The sequence below is a fragment of the Engystomops pustulosus genome, chromosome 2 (genome assembly GCF_040894005.1).
Source record: "Engystomops pustulosus chromosome 2, aEngPut4.maternal, whole genome shotgun sequence".
NCBI lineage: Eukaryota > Metazoa > Chordata > Amphibia > Anura > Leptodactylidae > Engystomops > Engystomops pustulosus.
In genome coordinates, this window is record NC_092412.1 from 222401073 (window position 1) to 222425682 (window position 24610).

The window sequence follows — 24610 nt, forward strand, 5'->3', positions numbered from 1 at the left end:
GCGACTGCGGCCGTACTGACTTCTGTCATTGTCAGAGGAATATGACAGTATTTCCAGAGTACAAAGACCCTAAGTAGGACATTTTAACGTTATTGACATTCTTTAAAGGGGTTTTATGGGACTTGGTATTGACAGCCTATCCTTAGGTAATTTTTGGTCAAACCCATGGTAAGCCCAAACTTGACTCTACCCCTGCCACTCTCCACAGTCGCTATGCAATGTATGCCACTGTGCCTAGCAAACAATAAAGGGATGTGGGTCTCATCAGGGGTCTGCACCCCTTCAATAATCCAGTTAGTGGGGGCACCAGCAGTCGGACCCTACCGATCTAGCATTGGTGTCTTACCCTAATGAAAAGCCATCAATATTACAGTCATGGCAAGTCCTGCACTAGCTTCAATTTCACATTTCTATACTCACTTTTGAAACTGTTCCATGAAACGATCTCGATGACCCTGTAATGTATCCGTAGGAAGGCCTGGAAGACAAATTACATTTCTATCATTGCTAAATAGCTCAATTACTTGCATCACTTTGTTATATAGTATCATAGTTTTATACATTTGGCAGAGACAGTAGCACTTTCCTATCTCCTGACTCTTACATCTGCATTCACATGGTGTGCACTAGCATTAAAGGGGTTGTCTCAGCCACAGGAGAAAGCGAGTGCATTGTAAATGAAGTATTACTTGCCATCTATCTGAATGAATGACAGTACTGCATAGTCACTGCCTCTAGCAGTGTGCAACACTTGTAGAGGGGCTCTCTGATGCATATGAGGGGTGTAGAAGTCTACACGTCCCAATAAGTCAAAGGTTAAGATAAACATTTTTAAAAACTTTGTTCTTCTATTACAGCGCACAGTACAATATAGAACAAAGTAACACAAAGCCTTGGTCATCCGCACCCTAATAGGGGGGGTAGTTGTTGGTGATGTAAAGTAATGTGTATGGGCATCTTCCATTCCTGCTGCTGGCACCACAGTCTCATCCACTACATAATGGGTTAAGTCCAGAGACTGGATATTGATTGTGGTCATGTATGACTGATATTTTCCGGAAGAGACTTGCAGACTAGAAAGAATCGTGGAACTGCATTTTCCTGTAAGCCTCCTAATAATCAATTGAATTTTATACAATATGCAGATGGGACTGAGGTGCCACTTGGTTGCGGGTCAGGACGGATCACTACCCTTTCATTGAGGTCCAAAGAGTCAGCTTAATTTTATAGACATTAAAACTACTGAATCTGCAGAGGATGCTCTGACAATACACAGATTATTTACAAGTATGTAGAAAAATTGCTTTGATACCATTGTATTATATATATCCAAACTGCCCCTCCGTTTTTTTTTTAAATAATTTGTAGTGCCTTTGTTTTGCCCCCATTTGTTTGGCTAGTTTTGGATTGGTGTACCCAGAAGCCACAGCCACCCAGGTAATCATTCTGCAACGCCCGTAGCAAAAGATGTAATTAAATATTATATGGGGACCATTCCAGACCAAAATTTTACCATTTACTTGAAATATATATACTTAAAAAGGTTGTACCAACTAAAATAATAATAATTAATAATAATTCCTTTCTTTATATAGCACACATATTATGTAACACTACACAGACCACTCCCTATCCCCATGGGGGCTAGGGAGGAAACCGGAGAAAACTCACGCAAACACGGAGAGAACATACAAACTCTTTGCAGATGTGGACCTGGATAGGGCTTAAACCCAGGACCCCCGTGCTGTAAGGCTGCAGTGCTAACCACTGAGCCACCGTGCTGTTATTTCCTATCCACAGCTGATCAGAGAGGGTCCGATCAGAAAAATAGGACTATTAGTAATTCAGAGAACTGTGATCTCATTCTCATTAAAGAGTGGAGAGGAAGAGCATGTGTTTTGCCACTCCATTCAATAGTATGGGAGTTGGCAGAATTGCTGAGTACAGCGCTCGCTTATATCTAGCACTCCCTTAGACAGTGAAAGGCAGAGCTGGAGATAACCAAGCTCTGTGCTGAACACTCCCATATTATTGAACAGAATGACAGGATGATCTAAGACCTTGAGCTCCACACATTAGTGAGAACGGGACCCCCCATTCTCTGGATACCCAAGGGTCCCGTTCTTTTGCTTGGTGCTCCATGTCTTTCCTTAGGGTGCAGAATACTCACAAGAGTGAAGTTTGAAGAGGAGTTTCACAGTGTAGTCATACAGGTGGCTGCAGTCTAGTATGACTTGGATCAGAGGCGAAAGACGGCACTGTCCAGCAGCGGTGACAGACACAGAACGGGACATGTCCAACGATTTAAAAACTGCAGACAAACAAAAGAAAGTTAGAGAAAAGCACATCATAATACAAGGTGCAACATCAATTGTTATAAAGCCAGCAATAAAAACTTAACCTAAACTTTTATTTCCTACTTACGGAAAACCTCGCAAATCCTCCACAAGTCAATATAGGATTATGTAGAGCATTTTAAAAGCTTCCCAGACCTCTATTTTTCGTTTCCTGGTGATCTGTCATTTTAGAGAAAGTTCAGCCATTATCTTTATGCAAATCAGCTTCTCTGTTCACCCAAAACAAGACCATGTTTTGTGTGGACACTTCCTTGATGCACAAGAAGCAAATTTGCATAAAGATAAGGTAATCATTTTCTCTAAAATGACACATCGCAGGCCCATAGGAAAGATATGTCCGGAGGTGGTAGACTCCCTTTCAGCCATGTGGTATTGGTTTTGAGGAATCTCTGTATATTCTCTATTACTGTGCTGCTTCCTACACACTGAGCAATTGTTGTTCATGAAATGTAATGACTAATTAGGAAATAATGTAACAAATCAAATTAACTTAACGCTGTTTAATCAGCGCCTGTCAATCACTTATAACACACGCTTGTGTAGGAGGACACTTCCATCTAATGCAGAGGATTATTAGCAAACTGAACAAATAATGAAAGGTTTTTTTATATTTGTGCAATACATTTGCGCTGCATATTAGATCTACATTCAATTGCTGGATACTGTCAACTTTTTGGATATTATTTCACTTAATACACACAAGAATGTACTCCGGACTAGTAGACTAACCCAACTTACAAAGATTCAAACATGCCCTAAAAGCCCAACTCTTCAGGCAGGTCTGTCATAATCACTAATTTCATCTCACTTTCTTGCTAATTACCCTCTTGTTCCGCCACGAAGTATCCCTTCCAGGATCACTTTCTCGATTTTGAGCCAGATTGTCGACCCCCCCCCCCCCCTCCGTACCTGGGGGGACAGTGATCTGTTGCTGTGACAGCTGGGAGTCTATGTGACTCACTCAATCTACAACAATATGCTGGTGGTACACAGTTATACATCAGTAGGAAAATCCCCATATACTTCAATACTGTGGTATTGCAGTATATGTTAGGATCGATAAAAAGCTAAAAATACTAATCATTTCCTTCCCTTGGAACTGCTATAAAAATAAACAAATCTCAAAATGCCGATCTATTGCAATACAAAAATAGTTATTCCCAGCAGTTAATGGAAAATGGCACCCAAATGTTCTAAATGGCACTTTTTTGCGATTTATAATAAAAAGTTTAGTAGATGCACTCTAAATAAATCTCCCCACTGTCTATATGAGTGCCAGAGATTTATGAGTGTCGTGCTTGTCAATTTCTATTTTTAATGGAGTGGTAGGACGCATGCTTATCCTTCCCCCCCACCTGTTAGCGAGAAGGGGACCCTAATTCTCTGGATTGCTGGGAGTATGGTTCTGGTGTTCGGTAGGGTCCTTGCAGTCAGACCTTCACCAATCAGCTAGTAACTGCACAAACCCTTTAATAAAGAGTGGCCACACCATTGTCAGGGCTTGCCAAACCAGTCCCTGTCCCCTTGGGGCTCACAATCTAAACAAGCTACCGATATGTTTTGGTGTGTGGGAGGAAACCGTACAAGCACTTTTACCAATAGTATTCAACTTATGATTATTTTATTACCATGCAGGGTCATGCAGAATATTGTTTTTACATGTCCTTTATAATCTGTAAAGTGCTGAGGAATATGATGGCGCTATAAAAATAAAGATTTATTATTATTATTATTACTGTATTGTACAGGATGTTGATGTGATTGTTTCCTTCAGATGATGCTTTTCTGATATATGTTTTACTACAGTTTTGTTGCATTTTTAACAGAGTATCATAAAAAATGCACATTTTGAGGATTTGCTCAGAAGTTCATGTTCTTAAAGCAGTTTGTGAAGCCATAGTTCTGACGTTATTTGTTGTATCCTATATTTTTATAGACATCTTACAATAGGCTCGCATGAAACGAGCCTTTTAACTCCATTTTCTCTAATGTAGAGCGATTTATAAACTTTAGCAGCATAGTCTAAAGAGAGGCAATTGCCCGTCCGTGGCCCAGGTCTAATAAGGTAATTAACAAGTAGTCGTCTACATTTAATAAAGTAACCAAAAAAAAAATAGAAAGTCACATAAAGAGCACACAGCGCTGCCTTTTCTCAAGTAGAGGACTGTAACATATTTCTGCCAAAGTTCTGACAGACTGTAGCCAGTGAGAACGTAGCACTATTATGCAATGGAACAATGGTGTTACTTCCTATGACACATTAAAATTCTGTACAGGTCAACTGAAAGGAAGTGGGTGTTTAACTAGTGCTAAAATGAGTAACTTCCCAACTGTGTGAGAAAGTATGTGAGATAAAGCCAGCGCTACACGATGTAGTCTGTATGCCAGCTCCTAGGTTTATATAGGTAGTTACTGAAATACCATATAGACAAAGCTCTAATGAGGTCATCAGAAATGTCTACCGCACTGATACAATAATTATAGACTGAAATAAGGTTATCCCAGTATTAAACAAGGAAACCGTAATGAAACCCCCGCAGCTTCTCTGCTACCCATCATCAGGCTACAAAATGACTCCCACAGGCTACAAGCACACAAATGTTTTCGATTGCGTGCTCTCCGTTTTTTAAAATTGATAACACAATGGTCCAGATCTATAATCTGGTAGCGCAAGTTTTCTGCCTGGCTTTGCACTAAAAAGAACGTTTTTCAGACTTCCCACAGAAGTCTCGATAGAACTTGAAAAATACAGATGCCCCGCTGGTATCATTCAAGAGTCTATAGGCAACACAATCATGTGACCCTTCAAGAGGTTGCGACAAGCCAGTTAAATAATTAGCCTGCTTTCCGGAAATACGCAGATGACACACAGACCGTTTTTGCAGACATACAGTAGGGCAAGGGATTACACACTGGTTACATACGGATGGCAAAAATGGGTCCCAGGCCTGAGAACCTCTAAAAGACAATTAATTCCAAATGGTGGGAGGTATGGCAACTGGTAAAGACAAGCAGACAGCATGGATTCTCTTCCACATGGATCAATATAGCCTCGGTTAAATACTAGTCCCAATGTGTAAGAAATAACATAAAGGGGCCTATAGCCTGTAGCTTCTGGATTCCAGGCATCTTCTAGGACTACAGACTACTAAGCAGACAATGATGGGACATCTGGTCAAAAAACTTTATTTGACATGTTAGGATCCAGAGTAGTAGTATCATAAGTTGTATCAATCAGATACGCTGCTGTGACATCACAGTTATGGATCACTCATGTAAGATGCCATGATGTCACAGTTTTGGATCACTCATGTAAGATGCCATGATGTCACAGTTTTGAATCACTCATGTAAGATGCCATGATGTCACAGTTTTGGATCACTCATGTAAGATGCCATGATGTCACAGTTTTGAATGAATCGGTTACAGTGCCCTGACATCAGAGTTTTGGATTAATCAGGTACACTGCTGTGACATCACAATTTTGGTTCCCTCAGGAACACTATCATGACATCATAGTTTCGTATCACTCAGGTACACTTCTACATGTGCTTTTGTGTCTGGTAAGATACTGTGACATCACAATCTTGTTTCAGTCATGGAATTATGATGACCTTACTAATGGGTTCATTAACCTCTGTGACATCACCACTGTGTTTTTCTCTGATAATCTGTTTCAGTCTGGAAAGATCCTGATGTTTATTCCGCTTATGTAGAATAGTAGTGTTTCCAAATGATGCAGACAGCCATGAATAAGATGTTACTAAGTAGTGACATTAACCTCTGAAGAACAAGGAGGCGGTAACATGTCCATATACACTGATCCTTCTGTTCCTGGTGTCTGCTCCTACTGCTATGTACTTTACCTCCAAAGCAAATAAACTTTCCACCCGACCTGCACAGTTATTCATTGGGATGTTTATAGCACTAGATCCCTCACTTCTCATAATATGGTGGGAATGTTTGCTAAGTCAATACAATGACTGCTTCCACCTGACAATTTGTAAAGATCTGCTACTGCCGCTACATACTTTCTACTTAGGGGGAGTGTACATGTAGACATAGTATAATGATGTTCTCAAAAGTGCCCTAGATAAGATGGCACCACCGTCAGTTCGAGCCTTTCGACACAAATGTAGGCAACCTTGGCACACGGCACAAACCCGTTTCCTTCGTAAGTGCTCCAGGAGTGCCGAACGTCCGTGGAGAAAATATGGCACTTCCTCTGACTTTCTTCACTTTAAATTTATGCTCAAATCCTATAACTCTGCCCTTCACCTTGCTAAACAGGTCTATTTTACTAATCTAATATCTTCTCTTTCTAACAACCCCAAAAGGCTCTTCAATACTCTTCACTCCTTAGTAACACCATAGGTGCAGTCGCCTGTCACAGACCTTGGGGCTGAAGATCTGGCCACCTACTTTAAAGATAAAATCAACTGCATTCGCCAGGAAGTAATTTCTCAGTCCACTAACTCCATAAATCCCCTTTACTCTGGTACCTTACCCTGTTCACTCTCTTCCTTTGAGCCAGTTACAGAGGAGGAAGTGTCCAGGCTCCTCTCCACTGCTCGCCCCACTACTTGCATCAGTGACCCCGTCCCCTCACATCTGGTACAGTCTCTCTCCCCAGCAGTCACTTCTCACCTCACTAAAATCTTCAACCTCTCTCTCTCTTCTGGTGCCTTTCCCTCATCTTTCAAGCATGCTGATGTTACCCCTTTACTAAAGAAACCTTCCCTGGACCCATCCAATGCTGCTAACTACCGACCAGTTTCTAACCTCCCTTTCATCTCCAAACTCCTGGAACGCCTGGTTTATTCTCGACTTTCCCATTTTCTCTCAGCTCACTCGCTCCTTGACCCCCTACAATCTGGTTTCCGCTCTATGCATTCTACTGAAACTGCTCTTTCTAAAGTCTCCAATGATCTCCTAACTGCTAAATCCAAAGGTGACTATTCTCTCCTCATTCTTCTGGATCTCTCGGCAGCCTTCGCTACTGTGGACCACCAGCTCCTCCTCAGGATGCTTCGCTCCATTGGCCTGAAAGACACTGCACTCTCTTGGTTTTCTTCCTAGCTCTCTGACCGCACTTTCAGTGTCTCCTTTTCTGGATCTCTCTCTTCTTCTGCTCCTTTCTCTGTCAGGGTTCCTCAGGGTCCTAGGTCCTCTTCTCCCTCTATACTGCCCCCATTGGACAAACCATCAGCAGATTTGGTTTTCAATATTATCTTTATGCTGATGACACCCAGCTGTATACTTCTGCATGTAACATCACCCCTGCCTTAATCCAGAACACTAGTAAATGTCTCTCTGCTGTCTCTAACATCATGTCTTCTCTCTTCCTGAAACTTAATCTTTCTAAGACCGAACTTCTTGTCTTTCCACTATCCACTAACAGAGCCTATCCTAACCTCTCCATATCAGTCTGTGGGGTCACCATAACCCCAAAGCAGCAGGCCCGCTGTCTTGGGGTTGTGCTGGACTCCAACCTCTCCTTTGAGCCACACATTCAATCTCTTGCTCGCTCTTGCCGGATGCATCTCAGAAACATCTCTAAAATCCGACTGTTTCTCACATTTGAAACATGAAAAACGCTAACTGTCGCTCTGATTCACTCTCGTCTAGACTACTGTAACTCTGTGACTACTGTAACCGGTCTTCCACTCACCAAACTCTCTCCTCTCCAATCAATTCTTAATGCAGCAGCCAGGCTCATCTTTCAGACTAAACGCTACACGGATGCCTCCAGTTCATGCCAGTCACTGCACTGGCTGCCAGTCTCCTTTCGAATATAGTTTAAAATAATAACCCTCATCCACAAAGCTCTGTATAATGCTGCACCCCCCTAGCTCTCCTCTCTTATCTCCCTCTCTTATCTCAGTCTATCGCCCAACTCGTTCTCTTAGATCCGCCAGTGATCTTATATTAACCTCTACCCTAGTGCGGACCTCCCTCTCGCGTCTCCAAGACTTCTCTAGAGCTGCACCCATTCTATGAAATGCTCTCCCCCGGACAATCAGACTAATACCAAACCTCCAAAGTTTCAAACGTGCTCTTAAAACCCATTTCTTTAGGCAAGCCTATAACACTCATTAACTGCATGAAGTTTTAACTCTTTTACTAACCCGTCCTGTGTCGTCCTCCCATCTGTTATCCAGCAACCAACAGGCACCAGACTTCTCTGCAGTCCCATTCACCCTGGACCTGGTATATAAGATGACGGCTGAGTGGTTCAAGCGACAGCAATTCCATTTTTATATTTTGTTCTATTCCCTTAAGAAGAATGGCTTGACCATTATATATTCTTTTACCTCGTGTCACCCCACTCCTCCTCATAAACTGTAAGCTCTTGCGAGCAGGGACCTCACTCCTCTTGTTCCATACGAATGTTTGTGCTCTGTCATGTTTTATTATATTTGTATTTGTCCCCTATGATTTGTAAAGCGCTACGGAATATGATGGCGCTATATAAATAAAGATTATTATTATATTACCTTATATACTCGAGTATAAGCCTAGTTTTTCAGCACAAAAAATGTGCTGAAAAAGCCCAAACTCGGCTTATACTCGAGTCAAAAAAATAAATATATCTAAATTCACCTTTCCGGTGACCCCTGTATATCTTCTGTGCGATCTGTCCGGCAGCGCCGGAAGGCTATATACACTGGGGCAGGGACTGGCAGGCTTGGACAGAGTCTGGCAGGCTATATACACTGGGGCAGGGTCTGGCAGGCTATATACACTGGGGCAGGGTCTGGCAGGCTATATACACTGGGGCAGCGGCTGGCAGGCTATATACACTGGGGCAGCGGCTGGCAGGCTATATACACTGGGGCAGGGGCTGGCTGGCTATATACACTGGGGTAGGGGCTGGCTGGCTATATACACTGGGGCAGGGGCTGGCTGGCTATATACACTGGGGCAGGGGCTGGCTGGCTATATACACTGGGGCAGGGGCTGGCTGGCTATGTACTGGGGAGGCTGTGACCAATGCATTTCCCACCCTCGGCTTATACTCGAGTCTAGGTTTTCCCAGTATTTTGTGGTAAAATTAGGGGCCTCGGCTTATACTCGGGTCGGCTTATACTCGAGTATATACGGTACCTGCTGGACTACTGTACATGACTGGAAGAAGAAGTGCTCTTAACAATGGATTGAAAGTACCACAGTAATTTGTGAAAAAGCTGATACAGTCTTCTTTACTGTGACTGGCTACATACATACCATGTTTTTGGCCTCTGTTGTAAGTCCTACGTTGCGTAGATTTGTCCTTACAACAAAGGACTGGGACGTATCCCACTGTGTGCACATTCAGTGTGATACGTCATCCTGCACCCTCCCTCCCCATGGAAATCGGGGGGAGTGAACATGTTCCGGGTGCTAAAGTCACTGTCCTTATATAGACAGTTACATCACTAGGCCTTCCCTGAGTGTACGCTCAGCAGAGGCCGTGGGAGGGATGCAGTACTGTTACATCTGTCACTCCTATGGCATCTGCGTAAGTGTATAGGTCAGCAGGAGAGAGAAGTATGAAAACATGTAGCTTCCTGCGTTTTTCCATCCTGTGTTTCCAATAGTATACAATGTATACTATGCAGACACATGCAAAAAGGATGCCTTCACCTGCCTGTATAAGTCTATGGATATGCTCAGCATATACGGCGGAAGCTTTCCTTTTTCTACATATATACTGAGCATATCACAAAAAACTTATAATTAATGTAGCCGAAGTGCAAAAGTTCTCCTATTTGGGATCTGAAATATCAGAAAAAGGGAACTGGGAGCGTAACTCTACATCAACTCATTTCCCTCAAAGGGAAATGAGTTGATGTAGTAAGAAATATAAGGAACGTGCAAGTTCTGTATTAATGTGCTCTATTGTATATTAGGATTTGTTTTTCTGTTGTGGCAGCCACTATGTTACCTAGATGAAGTAGGCATCTACTTTTAAAGAGGCTGTCCAGAAGTGGAAAAACGTTGCCACAACTGACCATGGTCTGTGCTGGTATTGCATCTCAGAAATGAATGGAATTTAGTTGTATTACCTCGTACTGCATAATAATTTATATAGCGCACACAGATAACGCAGCGTTGCACAGAGCTTGCCAAATCGGTCCCTTTCCCCATGGGGCTCACAATCTAATCAACCTACCAGTATGTTTCGGAGTGTGGGAGGAAACTGGAGGACCTGGAGAAAACCCATGCACATACGGAGAGAACATACAAAATCTTTTCAGATGTTGACCTGGATGGGATTTGAACCCAGTACCCCAGTGCTTGTCAGTTTTAGGCCCCATGGAGGTCTATGACACCCGGTCACAGTGACCGAGCCTGCAATGCACCCTTCAGACAAGCAATTATTGTTAAAGTGTATGAAATTTTTTCTGGCTAGAATCCATTATAACTAGCACAATGGATGCTATTACTGTTGTTTGGGTGCCCTTTTAGCTGCAAAGATCTTATACAGAAAACATGTTCATAAATGTCAAGGATTCTGCACAGAAAAGTTAGATAAGTTTAACTATAGGAGGATATTCACCCAATATGACCAAGATTTCCCAACAGAAAAAATGTGTGAAATACCAGAATAATATCTACTGTCTGGCTTCCTATTGTGGATTTTGGCTGAAATGCCCTATATTTAAAGTGGTGTATACCCAAATTCCACTACGAATTGCAGTAGCCTGTTTGCCAATGTCTCAGTCTCCTCTTCTTCATACTGATTCAGTTCTCTCCCTTCTCCAATCATGAGCATTGAGCAGGCAGGGGAGGGGAACAGAGTGGTGCTGCTCCAATACCTCACCTCAGGGACTCACCACATCCTGCTGGCAGGGAGCCAGGTAATGTGAAATGAAGTTTTATAAAGTAGAAGCAGTATTCAGAATGCTGACAAATGCATTTATAAAATCAGCATAGAATCGGATAGCTCAGCATAGTATGGGCTGCCACCAGCTAAAAATTACATTCCTAGTGACAGGTTCTCTTTAATGTACTGTACCTGTAGGTGAAATACACAATGTTAACAATTTGGAAATTAAACGTCAAACGAAAGCCTCTTCAAATATCTGCTCATGCAGGTATCAGAAGTCACACCAGGGGTCTGATATTATAAGCATTTTCCTAGGATATGCCAAAAAACTTCCAAAAGTTATCTCCCAGAACTTCTACCCCGTGATTCACATTTATATAATTAATAAAAAATTCTATATGAACCATCTAAATTACCCATAGAATCCATCTTCGACGTCACATTTAAGCTACTGAAGCTAGAAGTGTGAACACACAGAGCCACATGCACTGTACCATTAGCCTCTAGGGTGTAATCACTAGTTGTATGGAGTAATCATTGGGGCTGTGGCATGAATGTCACTCCCGTGGAGCAGCATTTTACACTTGGGATGACAAGTCTCAGTCTTCCAGTACATCAGCAGGAAACAGCAACAAACCAGAATTACATGAATCAGTAAAAAACACTGACCTGTATGAAAGAGGTTGAGCTCCCACTCCATGTAGTCGAAAATTTCCACCGTGAGCTGAAAGCTGAGGAACATTAAGAGAAACATCATAATGAACAGACGTAGACTCGGGATATTATGTTGCAAACAAATAATCGCCAACCTAAATATTCCTGATTCCTGATTTCTATAGAATAATTGCAGAGACCTATTAGACATGTACATGAGCTATAATGGCAACAAAATGCGACAATTACATTACAGTTGTCACTGGCTCCACCTTAAATATAGAAATGATCGTTTTTGATGTATTAAGCTTACAGTTTTATACATCTTTTTAGAGAAATCAGTGAGGCTTCCTATGATCAGGATCTTCATCTCTTCACTAATTTTTCTCAAAAACTCAGTAGTACAGGTGAATATACAAAACTTTTGTAATATACATTATAGGAGAATAGTATTTTCCATTTACTTTGGCTTTTATCACTACCCCTCCTTCTATTCTGCTTTTTACTCTGAAATTTCTCCTGAATTTCATCTTTCTCGAAAGATGAACAGTCACTCACTGGTAAGTCACTACTCACTATAAAGAAGCTCAATGGAGTAAGGAAAATGAAGCATTCACAGCATCTAGATCTCCGCACCGCTCCCGTATGGCGCTGTGAAGCCATAGAAGTGTATGGGAGATAAAATTTTTTTATCTTAGTAATAAGTAAATTAACTGCACTGGGGCATGGAATAGTCTCAGCTCCCAGTGCCCGGCCAGGCTAATACACGCCCCAGTAGCCTATGCTGTTACTTTACAAAATACTAAAATAAAGTTTTTAACTAGTTAGGCTAGGTCTCAGGATTATTATATTACAGATTAGGGCAGAGGCAGGAGGAATCTACCATCACATCTACTTCTGATAGTGGATTCCTCATGGTAGGTTTATCTCTCAGTAGATAAAGGACACAAAACTGATTTACACAAACTGCTTAGGCTGAGTAAAAAGAAGGAACATATTTCTTTAATAAATTATATTACAAAGTTTACTGTTATTAACTGGATTATTAATGTATGCGAATTGTCAGAAAAGTGTTAAAAACAAGTCTAAAAGCCTTCATAAATGTGTCGGAAAGCATTTCTGGCACATATAACACCAGAAGTCTGGCTTTATACATCTCCCCCAATGTATGTGTGTCTTCTCATTCAAAAGTCAGCCATCAGTGATACACTCTAAAATACATGTGACCATTGTATTCTATGATGACTCCTATTACACAAATGTTACAATATGGGGAGTGGACAAATCATGAAATCTATGTTTCTCATCAGAAAAAGCTTCTGTCATCTGAATGGTCCTAGAAATGGATCTTTGATAAACATACTGCAAAGGATGGCATCCATGTGCAGTCTGGGATTGTCAGTCCTCATAGACTAGAACATAAAACGCAGGCACTAAGAGCAAGCTGCAATTTTAGCTAAATGGATCTACATAAAGCCCTACCGGCTATAATGAGTCCTTATGTGGTACATTAGACACAGTGATAGCAGGCAAACACGAAATGTGCTTATCTGACAAAACCCTAAATGCAACTGCGCATCACCCACTGTTTACATTGATACAATAGACGCGGTCCTACCGATGTAAATGTCTGATTGTTTACTAGAGGAAGGAGAACATTTACTCTATTACAGCTTATTGTATCTAACTCATTGTGCATGTAATTCAGGCTAAGTAATCATCTCAATATGACAGCAAACTCCATCACAGTGTGCAAGTGCAGTAAGTGATAGAATAAACTTATGTCTATCCAGCTCCAGTCACCAATGTGTTTGTGTCCAGGAGCGTAATGAACCAGTTTTATCGATGCAAGTCCTTAATGTTAAAAAACAGAGAGTGGAACGTGAGACGGAGGATAATTTCCTCCCCTTCAGCCTTTAGCATGCACACAGATAGATAACATTGTAGAGAGTGGGTCATAATATCATGTACCGTATTTTTCGGACTATAAGGCGCACAGGATTATAAGGCGCACCATCAATAAATGCTCGCTAAAACGTCTAGGTTAATTTAAAGGCGCACCTGATTATGACCAGCAGGTGGCAGACCTGTGCACAGTTCAAGGCAGCTGTTGTGTGTAAGTGCGATTCATATATAAGGCACACTGGACTATAAGGCGCACCTTTGATTTCTGAGAAAACCAAAGGATTTTTTGTGCACCTTACAGTCCGAAAAATACAGTAATCTGCATCCACCAGTGCAGCGACACACAGCACTGGAGAGACAGGGAGATTTGATTTTCTGCCAAGCCACTTTCTATAGTAAAGGCTCATTCACACGACCGTCACACGATAGATGGCTATCTTTGGCCGTATCTACAACTGCGTGGATACTATTTTCTATGGAGAGGGGTGCTCACCCCCTCCTCCTCTCCTGTGCACCGACATGTGCCCGCCGTGCCGTAGTGTGAATGTAGCCTAAGTTTGTATTTGCTACTCTAAACTAGGGCACAGTTTTATTCCATGTACATATAAGATAACTATTCCATGGTGGATTATATAAGAAGCAAATGATGACACTCAGAGCTTTCAAAGACAAATCCATGGGGATTCGCCTTTGCTCCAGAACTGGCGGAAACATGTATCTTGCTATTTGCTGTACAATTTATACTTATGTAATCTTCAGTGCCATCGCTTTATGTAGGTTAAAGTCTATCTTTAGGGAAGAACAAAAAACATAATTTTCTGGTGTACAAGCCATTAAAAAGTCCTAATTTCTGGATACTCACGCCAGCTCCATGCCATGTGGGCTGGGAGGTGGTGTGGCGGGGACGCACTTGCTATGGCTTGTGCCAGGATCCTAGTGCACGCTATAGCATAATTATATGTAACAGCTCATTGTACATCATACGCTGGGACAGGGGGGGTTGAATCAAAACTGGCACCAATTGTGATAACTCCTCCTACAATATGTCATAGTGATAGGTCCGGGTTCACTATAGAACTGTGTTGGTCTTAAGTTCCATGGGGTTGCTACATTTGTGAACAATACAAATTTCTGCAAAAAGATTATGATTAGGCAAATTGAGGGTCTGTCCATTCTAAAACATTCTCCTTTATTTTTTAGTTACTTAAAATCTAGAACCTCAGGGGATCAGGGACATAGTATCATAGTTTATATGGTTGAAAAAAGACACTTGTCCATCAAGTTCAACCAAGGAAGGGAAGGGATTGCATGAGGAAGGGATTTAGGGGAGACAATTCTATGTAACATAACCATCAATGTTATTTAGATGTAAAAAGGCATCTAGACCCTTCTTGAAGCTCTCTGCGCTCCCTGCTGTGACCAGCGCCTGAGGTAGGCTATTCCACGGATTGATAGTTCTCATAGTAAAAACCCTCTCCAGGACCAGGGCATCCATTTTATGGACCGGTGCCCAGAACTGGACAGCATATTTAATGCTGGAGGATGTAGTTTTAAAATATGACATGAATCTGAAGAGGAAATCATCTGCTTTGAGCACCTTCTGTAAAGTTTGCTTGTAAAGGGAATTGTAAGGGTCATGTGAGCAATTTTCTTTTCAGGTTCTAGCAGTGGATGGCTCATAAAGCAATAAGATACAGGTTACACTGACTCCAAAACCCTGGTATGTAATGGTTCATGTATAGCAGACAGTATGTAGGGTAAGAAACTCACAAATTATTGACATCATTCTCTCCGGCTTCATCCAGCTGCCTGTCAGTCATCTGAAGGTTGCCAGGGAAACGAGGATTCTGGGTGCAGAAAAAAGGTAAATGATTGTACATGAAAGGAACAATACTAGTGGAGAGTATTATAGACAGAGACCAGGGGAAGAGCTTTACAGTATAAGACATTATACAGTGACATAGCAGGGATTTCAAATGGCGGTATTGTACTGTAGCAACTCAATAAGTACTGTCTACTACCAGGAATGGATCTGCAAAGTGGAAATCTCCTTAAAGGGAACCTGCCATGAGGATTTAGGACCTAAAGTTTTCAATAACCTGTTATACAGGGCAGTGACAGGATCAAAATGTTGTCCTTTTTAATTCTGGGAGATTCATAATTAAACAGGGAAAATATTTTAACTGCTGCATACATATGACATAAGGGGGCTTATTTACTAAGGGTCCGCGGATCACACTTTTCGACAGATTTTCGAAGTTTTTGGGATTTGCACCACTGTGACAGGTATTTAACTGGGGATTGTGTCGCGTGTGATCAAATCGTGGCGCAGCTGCGCTGACTTTCATGTGACAGAAATCGGGGGGCGTGGCCGTCGGACAATTCGACTGATTTGGACTCAGCGCGGGATTTAAGATTCAATTTGTGTCGCAAGACAATGCACTTACATACACCGGGAAGAAGAAGGTGAACTCCGGCGGACCTGAGCGGGGAAGCGACACAGATGTGCATTCAGGTTGGACAATGCACTTTCGGGGATTGCGCAGGACAGGTAAGTACATGTGCCCCAAGGTGTCCCAAGGGTGGAGAAAAATGTCCGATAGGGAAATAGTATATAGTCATAAGCTACCTTCAGCACCTGGACTTTCTGAATAGGTGATATAAAAAATTAATAAATAATTCCTTTATTTATATAGCGCACACAGATTCCGCAGCACTTCACAGAGCTTGTCAGATCAGTCCCTGTCCCCAATGGGGCTCACAATCTAATCAACCTACCAGTATGTTTTGGAGTGTGGGAGGAAACCGGAGGACCCAGAGGAAACCCACACAAACACGGAGCGAACATACAAACTCTTTGCAGATGTTGACCCCAGTGCTGCAAGGCTGCAGTGCTAACCGCTAAGCCACCATATCATATATATCAATTAAGCCACAAAATTGTAGCATGGCTCTTCTGATTCCTGTTACGACTTTTCAGATCATTTGAATACAGCTATGTCTATTCCTATCTACAGCTAAATCGCACCAAATTAATTTAATTATTGTGATCCTGACAATGTACTGATAATAGGTTGGTGGTGGTGTGTCCCTTTAAAGGGAACCCGTCATCAGTTTTGACCATAGTATACTGTTCCACATCCCCTTCCCTCTGCACAGAATGAATTCTATAAGTATCCAAATAAAATCCTGATACAGCTCCTACTCTTAGCAGCGGTGAGGGGCTGAGGAGCCGCACAGTGCAGAGAGCAGATAGCTCTTCAAGCTGAAAGACCCACCCAGAGCCCTTGTTAGAGCTGAACAGCTGTACTATAACTTCAATTTTCTCAGTCCTGTCAGTACAGGCAGTCCCCGGGGTACGTACAAGATAGGTTTTGTAGGTTTGTTGTTAAGTTGAATTTGTATGTCTGCTGACAGATTCCCTTTCAAGAGAATTTTACATATTATTTCACTAATTCAATCAATCAGATACTGCTACATGTTCCATTTTTTAGTCTGCTTTATTTTCTGGTTGTACATTTAAATTATTATATTTTCTCTGGTAGAGAAAAGCTTTATAGCAGCATCATGGACCACAAGAACTGGTATTCTAGAGATGATGATAACTGTTGTGGGAAAGCACCATATCATTGCCCAGATGAGCTGTGACCATCACCTATTGTGTGATCCTTTGTTATTTCTCTATATAAATGTTATGTATCATTGTAATACTGCATATTGTAATAATTTGGTAAGTGATGAAATGTAATCTCTACAGAACAGGAAGTGTCAGACTATTGCGAGACAGAAGGATGAAAATAAGATTTCAGTATTTGTTTAGAATATAGTGTCAAGGAGAAAGAAAATTAAAAAAAACTCACAATAAACTCTTGAAATCTGAAACATTTTTACTAATATTTAGTCAATGATGTCAGCAGTGGAAAGTCGTACAGATGAGAACTTTCACTGCTGTTTATGCACCAGTGGCAATTTACTCCCAGTTCTACAATGTGTCTATTCATGAATCTTCCAGTAGAAATGGAAACTCTCCTACTCCCTACTGTCAAATAGCGAGACAAGAAACTGCACATCAAGCTTCACTTCAGAATACTTCATTAAGAACACCGCCTCCTCGTCTTTTGCCAATCTAATACCTCTTTCCCTTAAATCAACAACACTCCAGACATTCTACCGTTCTAACTCCACCTGCAATGCCAATAATATTTGGGGTGGTTGTTGGCTTCTCTACCTTTGTGTGGAAATCCATCTTGGTGTTCAGAAGCTTCAGATAGATGCTGCATAACTGGCCATACCCATCACTGAGATGCCCCTGTAAAAGAAATATAATAATACCCTGATGTAAGGAGTGTGTCAGGTTACTTATGGACAAAATTTCTAATTCAACCTAGTAGCAATCAGTGGATACAATATTTGGCCCATGAGCGAGTGCAGTCCGTATACATCACTCCGAACGCAGAAGGGATCTCCCAAGCCGATCCTCTGATCACTGGACAGAACTCAGCTTGTCAGTTCATTCCAGTGATCTAAGGTTCAGGGCTGGAGATCCCTTAAGTGTACGGAGCGATTTCCACTCACTCATGGCCAAGAATCAGACGCCTATGTGTATGGAATATCTCTCCTCTTACCCACATCCGGCTCATGTCAATAAGTTCATTCTTGTAGCGCAAAGAGTCCTTCAAAACCTAAAAAAGAATGAAACAAAGATACAACCTTTGTAAGTACTGGAGGGGGGAGTCAAAGGAACTCGAAAGTAAACAATAAAAATTGGCTAGTTTTCATTAAGAATTTTGCTCCAAATTCAGGCTAGTTAAATCAATGGAAGAGTTAGGCCCCTTCCACACTAGCGAGTGTGATGCGATGAACTCGCATCACACTCGCAACGCAAGCTGCCGGGAACGCACGGCCCGAACGCTGCACCGCGGGAGTGAACTCAGCATGTCAGTTCACTCCCGCGGTGCAGCGTTCGGGCCGTGGGTTCCCGGCAGTTTGCGTTGCGAGTGTGATGCGAGTTCATCGCATCACACTCGCTAGTGTGGAAGGGGCCTCACTTTTCACTGACATTTTGGCGTTAAAAAGTCTAAAAAAAATAGCAGAGGTTTTTTGCGATTTTTTTTGGAGTAAAAAAAAATTGCAAGGGCCTTTTACGGATCTTATGGCTTTCAGAGTTGTTACGATGCTTTTTATACAAATAATTCATTTTGTATCATGATTCTGGTTACCAAAACAATATACCACCAAAAATCCAACACAAACATAAATCACAAAAACAATATACCACCAAAAATCCAACACAAACATCAATCACAAAAATATTAAATTCTTCCACTGATTGAACATTATGGGGTATTCTATCTTTAGGCAGGCTGGTTACAACAATTCTTTCTTTGGAGCTCCACTGCCCGTCAGGTTTAGTAAAGCAGCGTCTGTGATTGTTTTGAAATAATTTAAAATTAATCACAGAATGGAGCTGAGTGACTGCGATTTTTTTTGATTCTATGTTTAAGCCAGGAAAATGTGGATAGCACAGTACGGACCACCACAAACCTCAATGGTGACCACCACTCAAATAGCAAGTCATTGAAATGATGTAAGTGGTTGTTAGACTACAAGAAAGGATCAGCTTTTTTCCTAAACACCACCGCTGCTGTCCATGGGCTATGTCTCATTTTACAATAGATTTAATCTAAATCGAACTCCAAACTGAACTGCAGTACCATACACAACCATGGACAGAAGGGGTGCTGTCCCTGAAAGGAAAAAAACAGTGGTCAGTGGAAAGAAAAGGTTCATTCAGAGGTAATGGTGCAGATTGTAAAATATTGTTTGTAAGGTAGAGTTCTTCTGGTTTAGCGGTACTCACATTTGGGTGTCCGTCTCGTAGAAGTTTGTGAAACACATGGCAAAATTTCCAGCAGAGGACGGCATTGCTGGACAAGGGCAACCGATTCACAGCTGCCCAAAATGTCTGAGCGCCTTTCTCATGGTGTGTTCCCAAAATGCAAGGTAAAGGTAAATTAAGGACAGAAAACTTTTAAAATGAAAATGAAGCATATAAGACTCTCATTAAAGAATTTTAGGGAGAACTATTAGAGTCTCATAATTGATTGGCACATCATCATCATCATCTCAAGTATGACCGTAGGTCATCATAGTGGACAACTCCTTTAAGTCTATCCTATCTCACCATATCTTATTTTAGCCCTCCATGGCAAGGATACGTTAAGTGGAATCCTGGAGTGCCCTCCCAACAGAACGCTATAACATATTACACTATATGCAAATGCAGTGGGATATATTGGGGCTCATTACTCAGGGACCAAATCAGGATTTTCGTCGGGTTTCCCGAATATTTCCGCTTTGCGCCAAATTGCCCCAGGATTTTGGCGACAGATTTGGAAAAAACACGGAATTCAAAAAAAAAATTTGTGTCACAAGAATAGCACTCACATACACCAGGACGAAGAAGGTGAACTCCGGCGGACCTCGGCGCAGCAGCGACACCTGGTGGACAATGGGCTCACGACCTTAGTGAATCCCAGCAGAACTTGAATCCTCGAGAGAGAACGCGCCGCTGGATCGGGACTGGACCGGGTAAGTATATGAGCCCCATTGTCCTGTTTCTCCCCCTCCCCAGTGAAAGCGGGAGAAGAAGTGGACATCAGCAACCAGTGATTGGCTGCTACCATTCAGGGTGTCTCACCATTAATGTAACTGCTCTTATAGTTACACAGTTACACCACTGAGAGCTTCCTGAGTGTATGCTCAGCAGAGGCTGGGGATGGATGCTCTACTATAGGCTATTATGGTCTTTGCAGAATGTATACGTCACCTAGCAAGAGGAAACAGAATGAAAAGACATAGCCAGCAGTGTTTCCTGCTGGATGCAATGTATACATACATGTCAGTAGTTGTGTATGGATATGTTCAGCGTATACAGTAGGAGCTTATCTGGCATATACACTAAACATATCCATAAAACAAGATGTCAATGTAGCCTAAGTTGTACTTACAGTACTATACTAGTCATTAGCCTTACATCAGTTGTTTAGTTTACAATTACCTATACAGCGCACCTTCTATTCTGATATGTCGTAGACTTTTTAAAAAACTCTTCACCAAGTGACATTAATGGGATAGGAGAGTACATTGCAGGAGGCTATTTCCCTTACTATCATGACCGCTGACACTGCATGTGAAAAACATGCGGGAAATTGGTGAAATGCAAGTTAGCAGGAATACAGATATCTCTCCTCGCTATCTGCAGGAAGTCCTCTGATTATTGAGAGAAAAGGCCACGGGCAGCATAAAAATGTTCAAAGGCAAAATAAAATAGACGGGACCTCGGCCAAGAAAAAATCATGACTCCATCTGCCGAATCCTGTACTAGAAAAGATCAGCAACTGTTTATGCTATGACAGGGAGACTTTTGGTTCAAAAATGTGATGTAGGTTTTTTAATATAACTTATGGCCACAATCCAATGAAGAAATGCAGAGAGTCAAGTGCAACAGGGATGGCCCGATTTTCCTAATTTGTCTGCAGACAGTTAGAGGCACAACTGGCAAATCAGGCCCACCCATTGTGCACCCACAAGCTGATTTGAATATCCACAAATACATGATAATGAGAGATGAGCGGACTTGATGGTTGGGTTCGGGTTTATTGCAGAAGTGGCAGTCGAACAGGCAATCTGAAAAATTGACGCCCCTAACTATTAGCCATGGCTCATTGCTATGGGCCGCACTTTGCTGGATTGTGGGCTGAAAAGCCAATCCTGGAAATTGCAGTGACCAAACCCAAACGCCAAACCTCTAATGATAATCCTTACATTGTATTTCAGGTTTCTTTTTGCCACAACTGTATATTTCTGCTCCTACAAAAGGCCTCTGTACAACACTATTATTGGTTAGGGCAGGTATTTTGGACTCAAGACACTGGGGCTTATTTACTAAGGTCCCGTCGGGTTTCCCGATTTTCCGGGGATTGTGTCACACAAGATCATTTTGTATCGCAATCGCGCCGGGTTTCACGTGACACAAATCGGAGTTGAAGTTGAACTCCGGCGGACCTCAGCGGGGAAGCGACACATGCAGAAAATCAGGCGCACAATCTTCATGAATCGCGGCAGATGTGCATTCCGGCGGACAACGCACAGCGGGAATCGCGCAGGGACCGGGTAAGTAAATGTGCCCCATTTTAGTCTTTAATTAATCAGAAATGTAAAAAAGTTGTTGCTTCATATTCATAACTTTTGTATGGGCTATCAATAACTTCCTCTATCAGAGCATGTAAACAGAAGACTGTCAGTCACTGTGTGTAGGTGGAGTAACCAGGACCCTCACTGTCTGTCATAGGAGTCCTGTCAGGTTTACTAGTATTTTACTCAGAAATAATGTAGTAAATCATATAAACTCCTACTCGCCCTTTATCACAGCAGGATGGCTAAAATCACCTCACATGATCATTCTAAATTAAATTGGGGATGATAAACTGTGCAATATTCAAGCAAAGAGGCAATGCAGAGAGAAGACAATGTGGCACCTCTTTCTGCACAAATGAGGAAGGAAACTGAATAAGAAAAGTTGGCACATAGACACATAAGGCAACCACTGCCCCATCACATTTACTAATATATAGTATTTTACTAATGCCATGGCCGTTCCTTGGCACTGTCAAAACTGCCCCCATGAGTTGGCCTCTAATTTTAGGCAGTCCCCATGTTATGTACAATACAGGTTCTTTAGGTTTGTACTTAAGTTTATTAGTATGTAAGTAGGAACAGGTATATTTTATAATTTTACAACAAGAAAGGGCCACATGTAAAGGCCTGAAACGCGTAGGTTTGCCTGCTGTTTACGCTATTATTGGATTTTATCTTTGTACACCAAGATTTTTTACCATATTTTTTGTGTGCTGGAGGAGTACATTTCTTCCCTTGGATCATATTTTATAATTGTAACTCCAGACAAAAAAATATTTTTAGCACCTGTGACAATTGGATTTTTAGAATTTTGGGATCAAGGATTATCAATAAAACTTACAGCTGATCATTGTAGCCTGGGACTTAACTAGAGCATCCAGAAAGCTTCACCAGAGGTCACAGTGGTCAGAGAGGCCCATCTCTAATTAAGGGTGTCCTTAAAGGGGTGAACCCATTTCAGCAACTAAATGTTATTGTTTGTATAATGAAAAGTTATACGATTTTCTAATTTACTTATATGGAAATCGTCCATGGTCACACAGGTGCAGAGAGCCGTGCACCTGTGTGACCATGGTCAGATTTCTGTCCTCTGGAAATAAACAATGAAGCTTCCTATAGAAGGACAGCAAGCAGAGATCTAGAAAACTGAAGAATTGACACAGAAAGTATATTGGAAAATCGTATAACTTTTCATTATCCAAACAATAACATTTAGTTGCTGAAATAGGGAATACCCCTTTAAGTCGGAGACCTCCTGTACTATAAATATCTAATATCAAATCCAAAAATTACTCTGGCATGGGTCTGTAAACATCATACATTTTTCTTGAACGTTTCTGATGCCAGCCCTTTTGTGCCTGCTGGTAATATCCATGGATCTGACTCATGCTAGTCGCCAGTAAGTAGCAGTCAGTATCAGAGTATCAGTTAGTATCAGAGTACCAGTCAGTATCAGAGTATCAGTAAGTATCAGAGTATCATTAAGTATCAGAGTACTAGTCGGTATCAGAGTATCAGTTAGTATCAGAGTACCAGTCAGTATCATAGTATCAGTCAGTATTATAGTATCAGTCAATATCAGAGTACCAGTTAGTATCAGAGTATCAGTCAGTATTATAGTATCAGTCAGTATCAGAGTACCAGACAGTATCAGAACACCAGTTAGTATCAGAGTATCAGTCAGTATTAGTGTACCAGTCAGTATCAGAGTATCAGTCAGTATCATAGTATCAGTCATTATCATAGTATCAGTCAGTATCAGAGTATCAGTCAGTATCAGAGTATCAGTCAGTATCAGAGTACCAGTTAGTATCAGAGTACCAGTCAGTATTATAGCATCAGTCAGTATCAGAGTACCAGTCAGTATCAGAGTACCAGTCAGTATCATAGTATCAGTCAGTATCATAGTATCAATCAGTATCAGAGTACCAGTTAGTATCAAAGTATCAGTCAGTATTATAGTATCAGTCAGTATCAGAGTATCAGTCAGTATTATAGTATCAGTCAGTATCAGAGTACCAGTTAGTACCAGAGTATCAGTCAGTATAAGTGTACCAGTCGGTATCAGAGTATCAGTCAGTATCAGAGTAACAGTCAGTATTATAGTATCAGTCAGTATCATAGTATCAGTCAGTATCAGAGTATCAGTCAGTATCAGAGCACCAGTCAGTATCAGAGTATCAGTTAGTATCATAGTATCAGTCAGTATCAGAGTATCAGAGAGATATCTGACAAAGCAGTTCAGTCTCGGAGTGAACATTTTGGTTCAGACTGCTGCAGATTTTTGCTGAATGTTTTTATTAATAAGCCAAATACTAATTTCTGTCTAAGAATAGCCTGTCAGGCTGCCAGCTCTGCCCTGTGGGGACAGAAATCCTAATGTGCTACAGCATTTGGTCTTCCTCTACCACCCCCGTCTTGTGGCACATATAGCGCTGTCACAATGCCACACAGCCGGCTGTAAACTCCCATTCAGAGGCAATTGTGAGTCCTTCCTCCCACACACGTTCACAGAACACCTTTGGTCATGGACTCCGGCGTCCCAGCGATTGTATCTTTTCAAAGGATATTTCTTGCATGTTTTTCTTTCACGGCGGCTTCTTGGGTGTTGATGGCTTTGTTTATACTCACAGTCTGAAAGAGGAAACATTAAGAACAGGGTGAGAGACGGCTCTGAACACAA

At 41.6% G+C, this 24610-nt stretch overlaps 1 protein-coding gene across 1 annotated transcript in view; it reads right to left on the bottom strand.

Annotated features, from left to right (window-relative positions):
* Positions 1–24610, bottom strand: part of HIP1 (huntingtin interacting protein 1) — a 96633-nt gene that overhangs the window by 44287 nt on the left and 27736 nt on the right. Inside the window, exons 2-9 of the mRNA XM_072138236.1 lie at positions 24498–24561; positions 19589–19731; positions 18354–18410; positions 17957–18037; positions 15499–15575; positions 11839–11900; positions 2171–2311; positions 421–478 (exon numbers count right to left, since the gene is read on the bottom strand). Of these exons, the coding sequence (XP_071994337.1) occupies positions 421–478; positions 2171–2311; positions 11839–11900; positions 15499–15575; positions 17957–18037; positions 18354–18410; positions 19589–19731; positions 24498–24561 (683 nt within the window). The remainder of the gene's footprint in view (positions 1–420; positions 479–2170; positions 2312–11838; positions 11901–15498; positions 15576–17956; positions 18038–18353; positions 18411–19588; positions 19732–24497; positions 24562–24610) is intronic.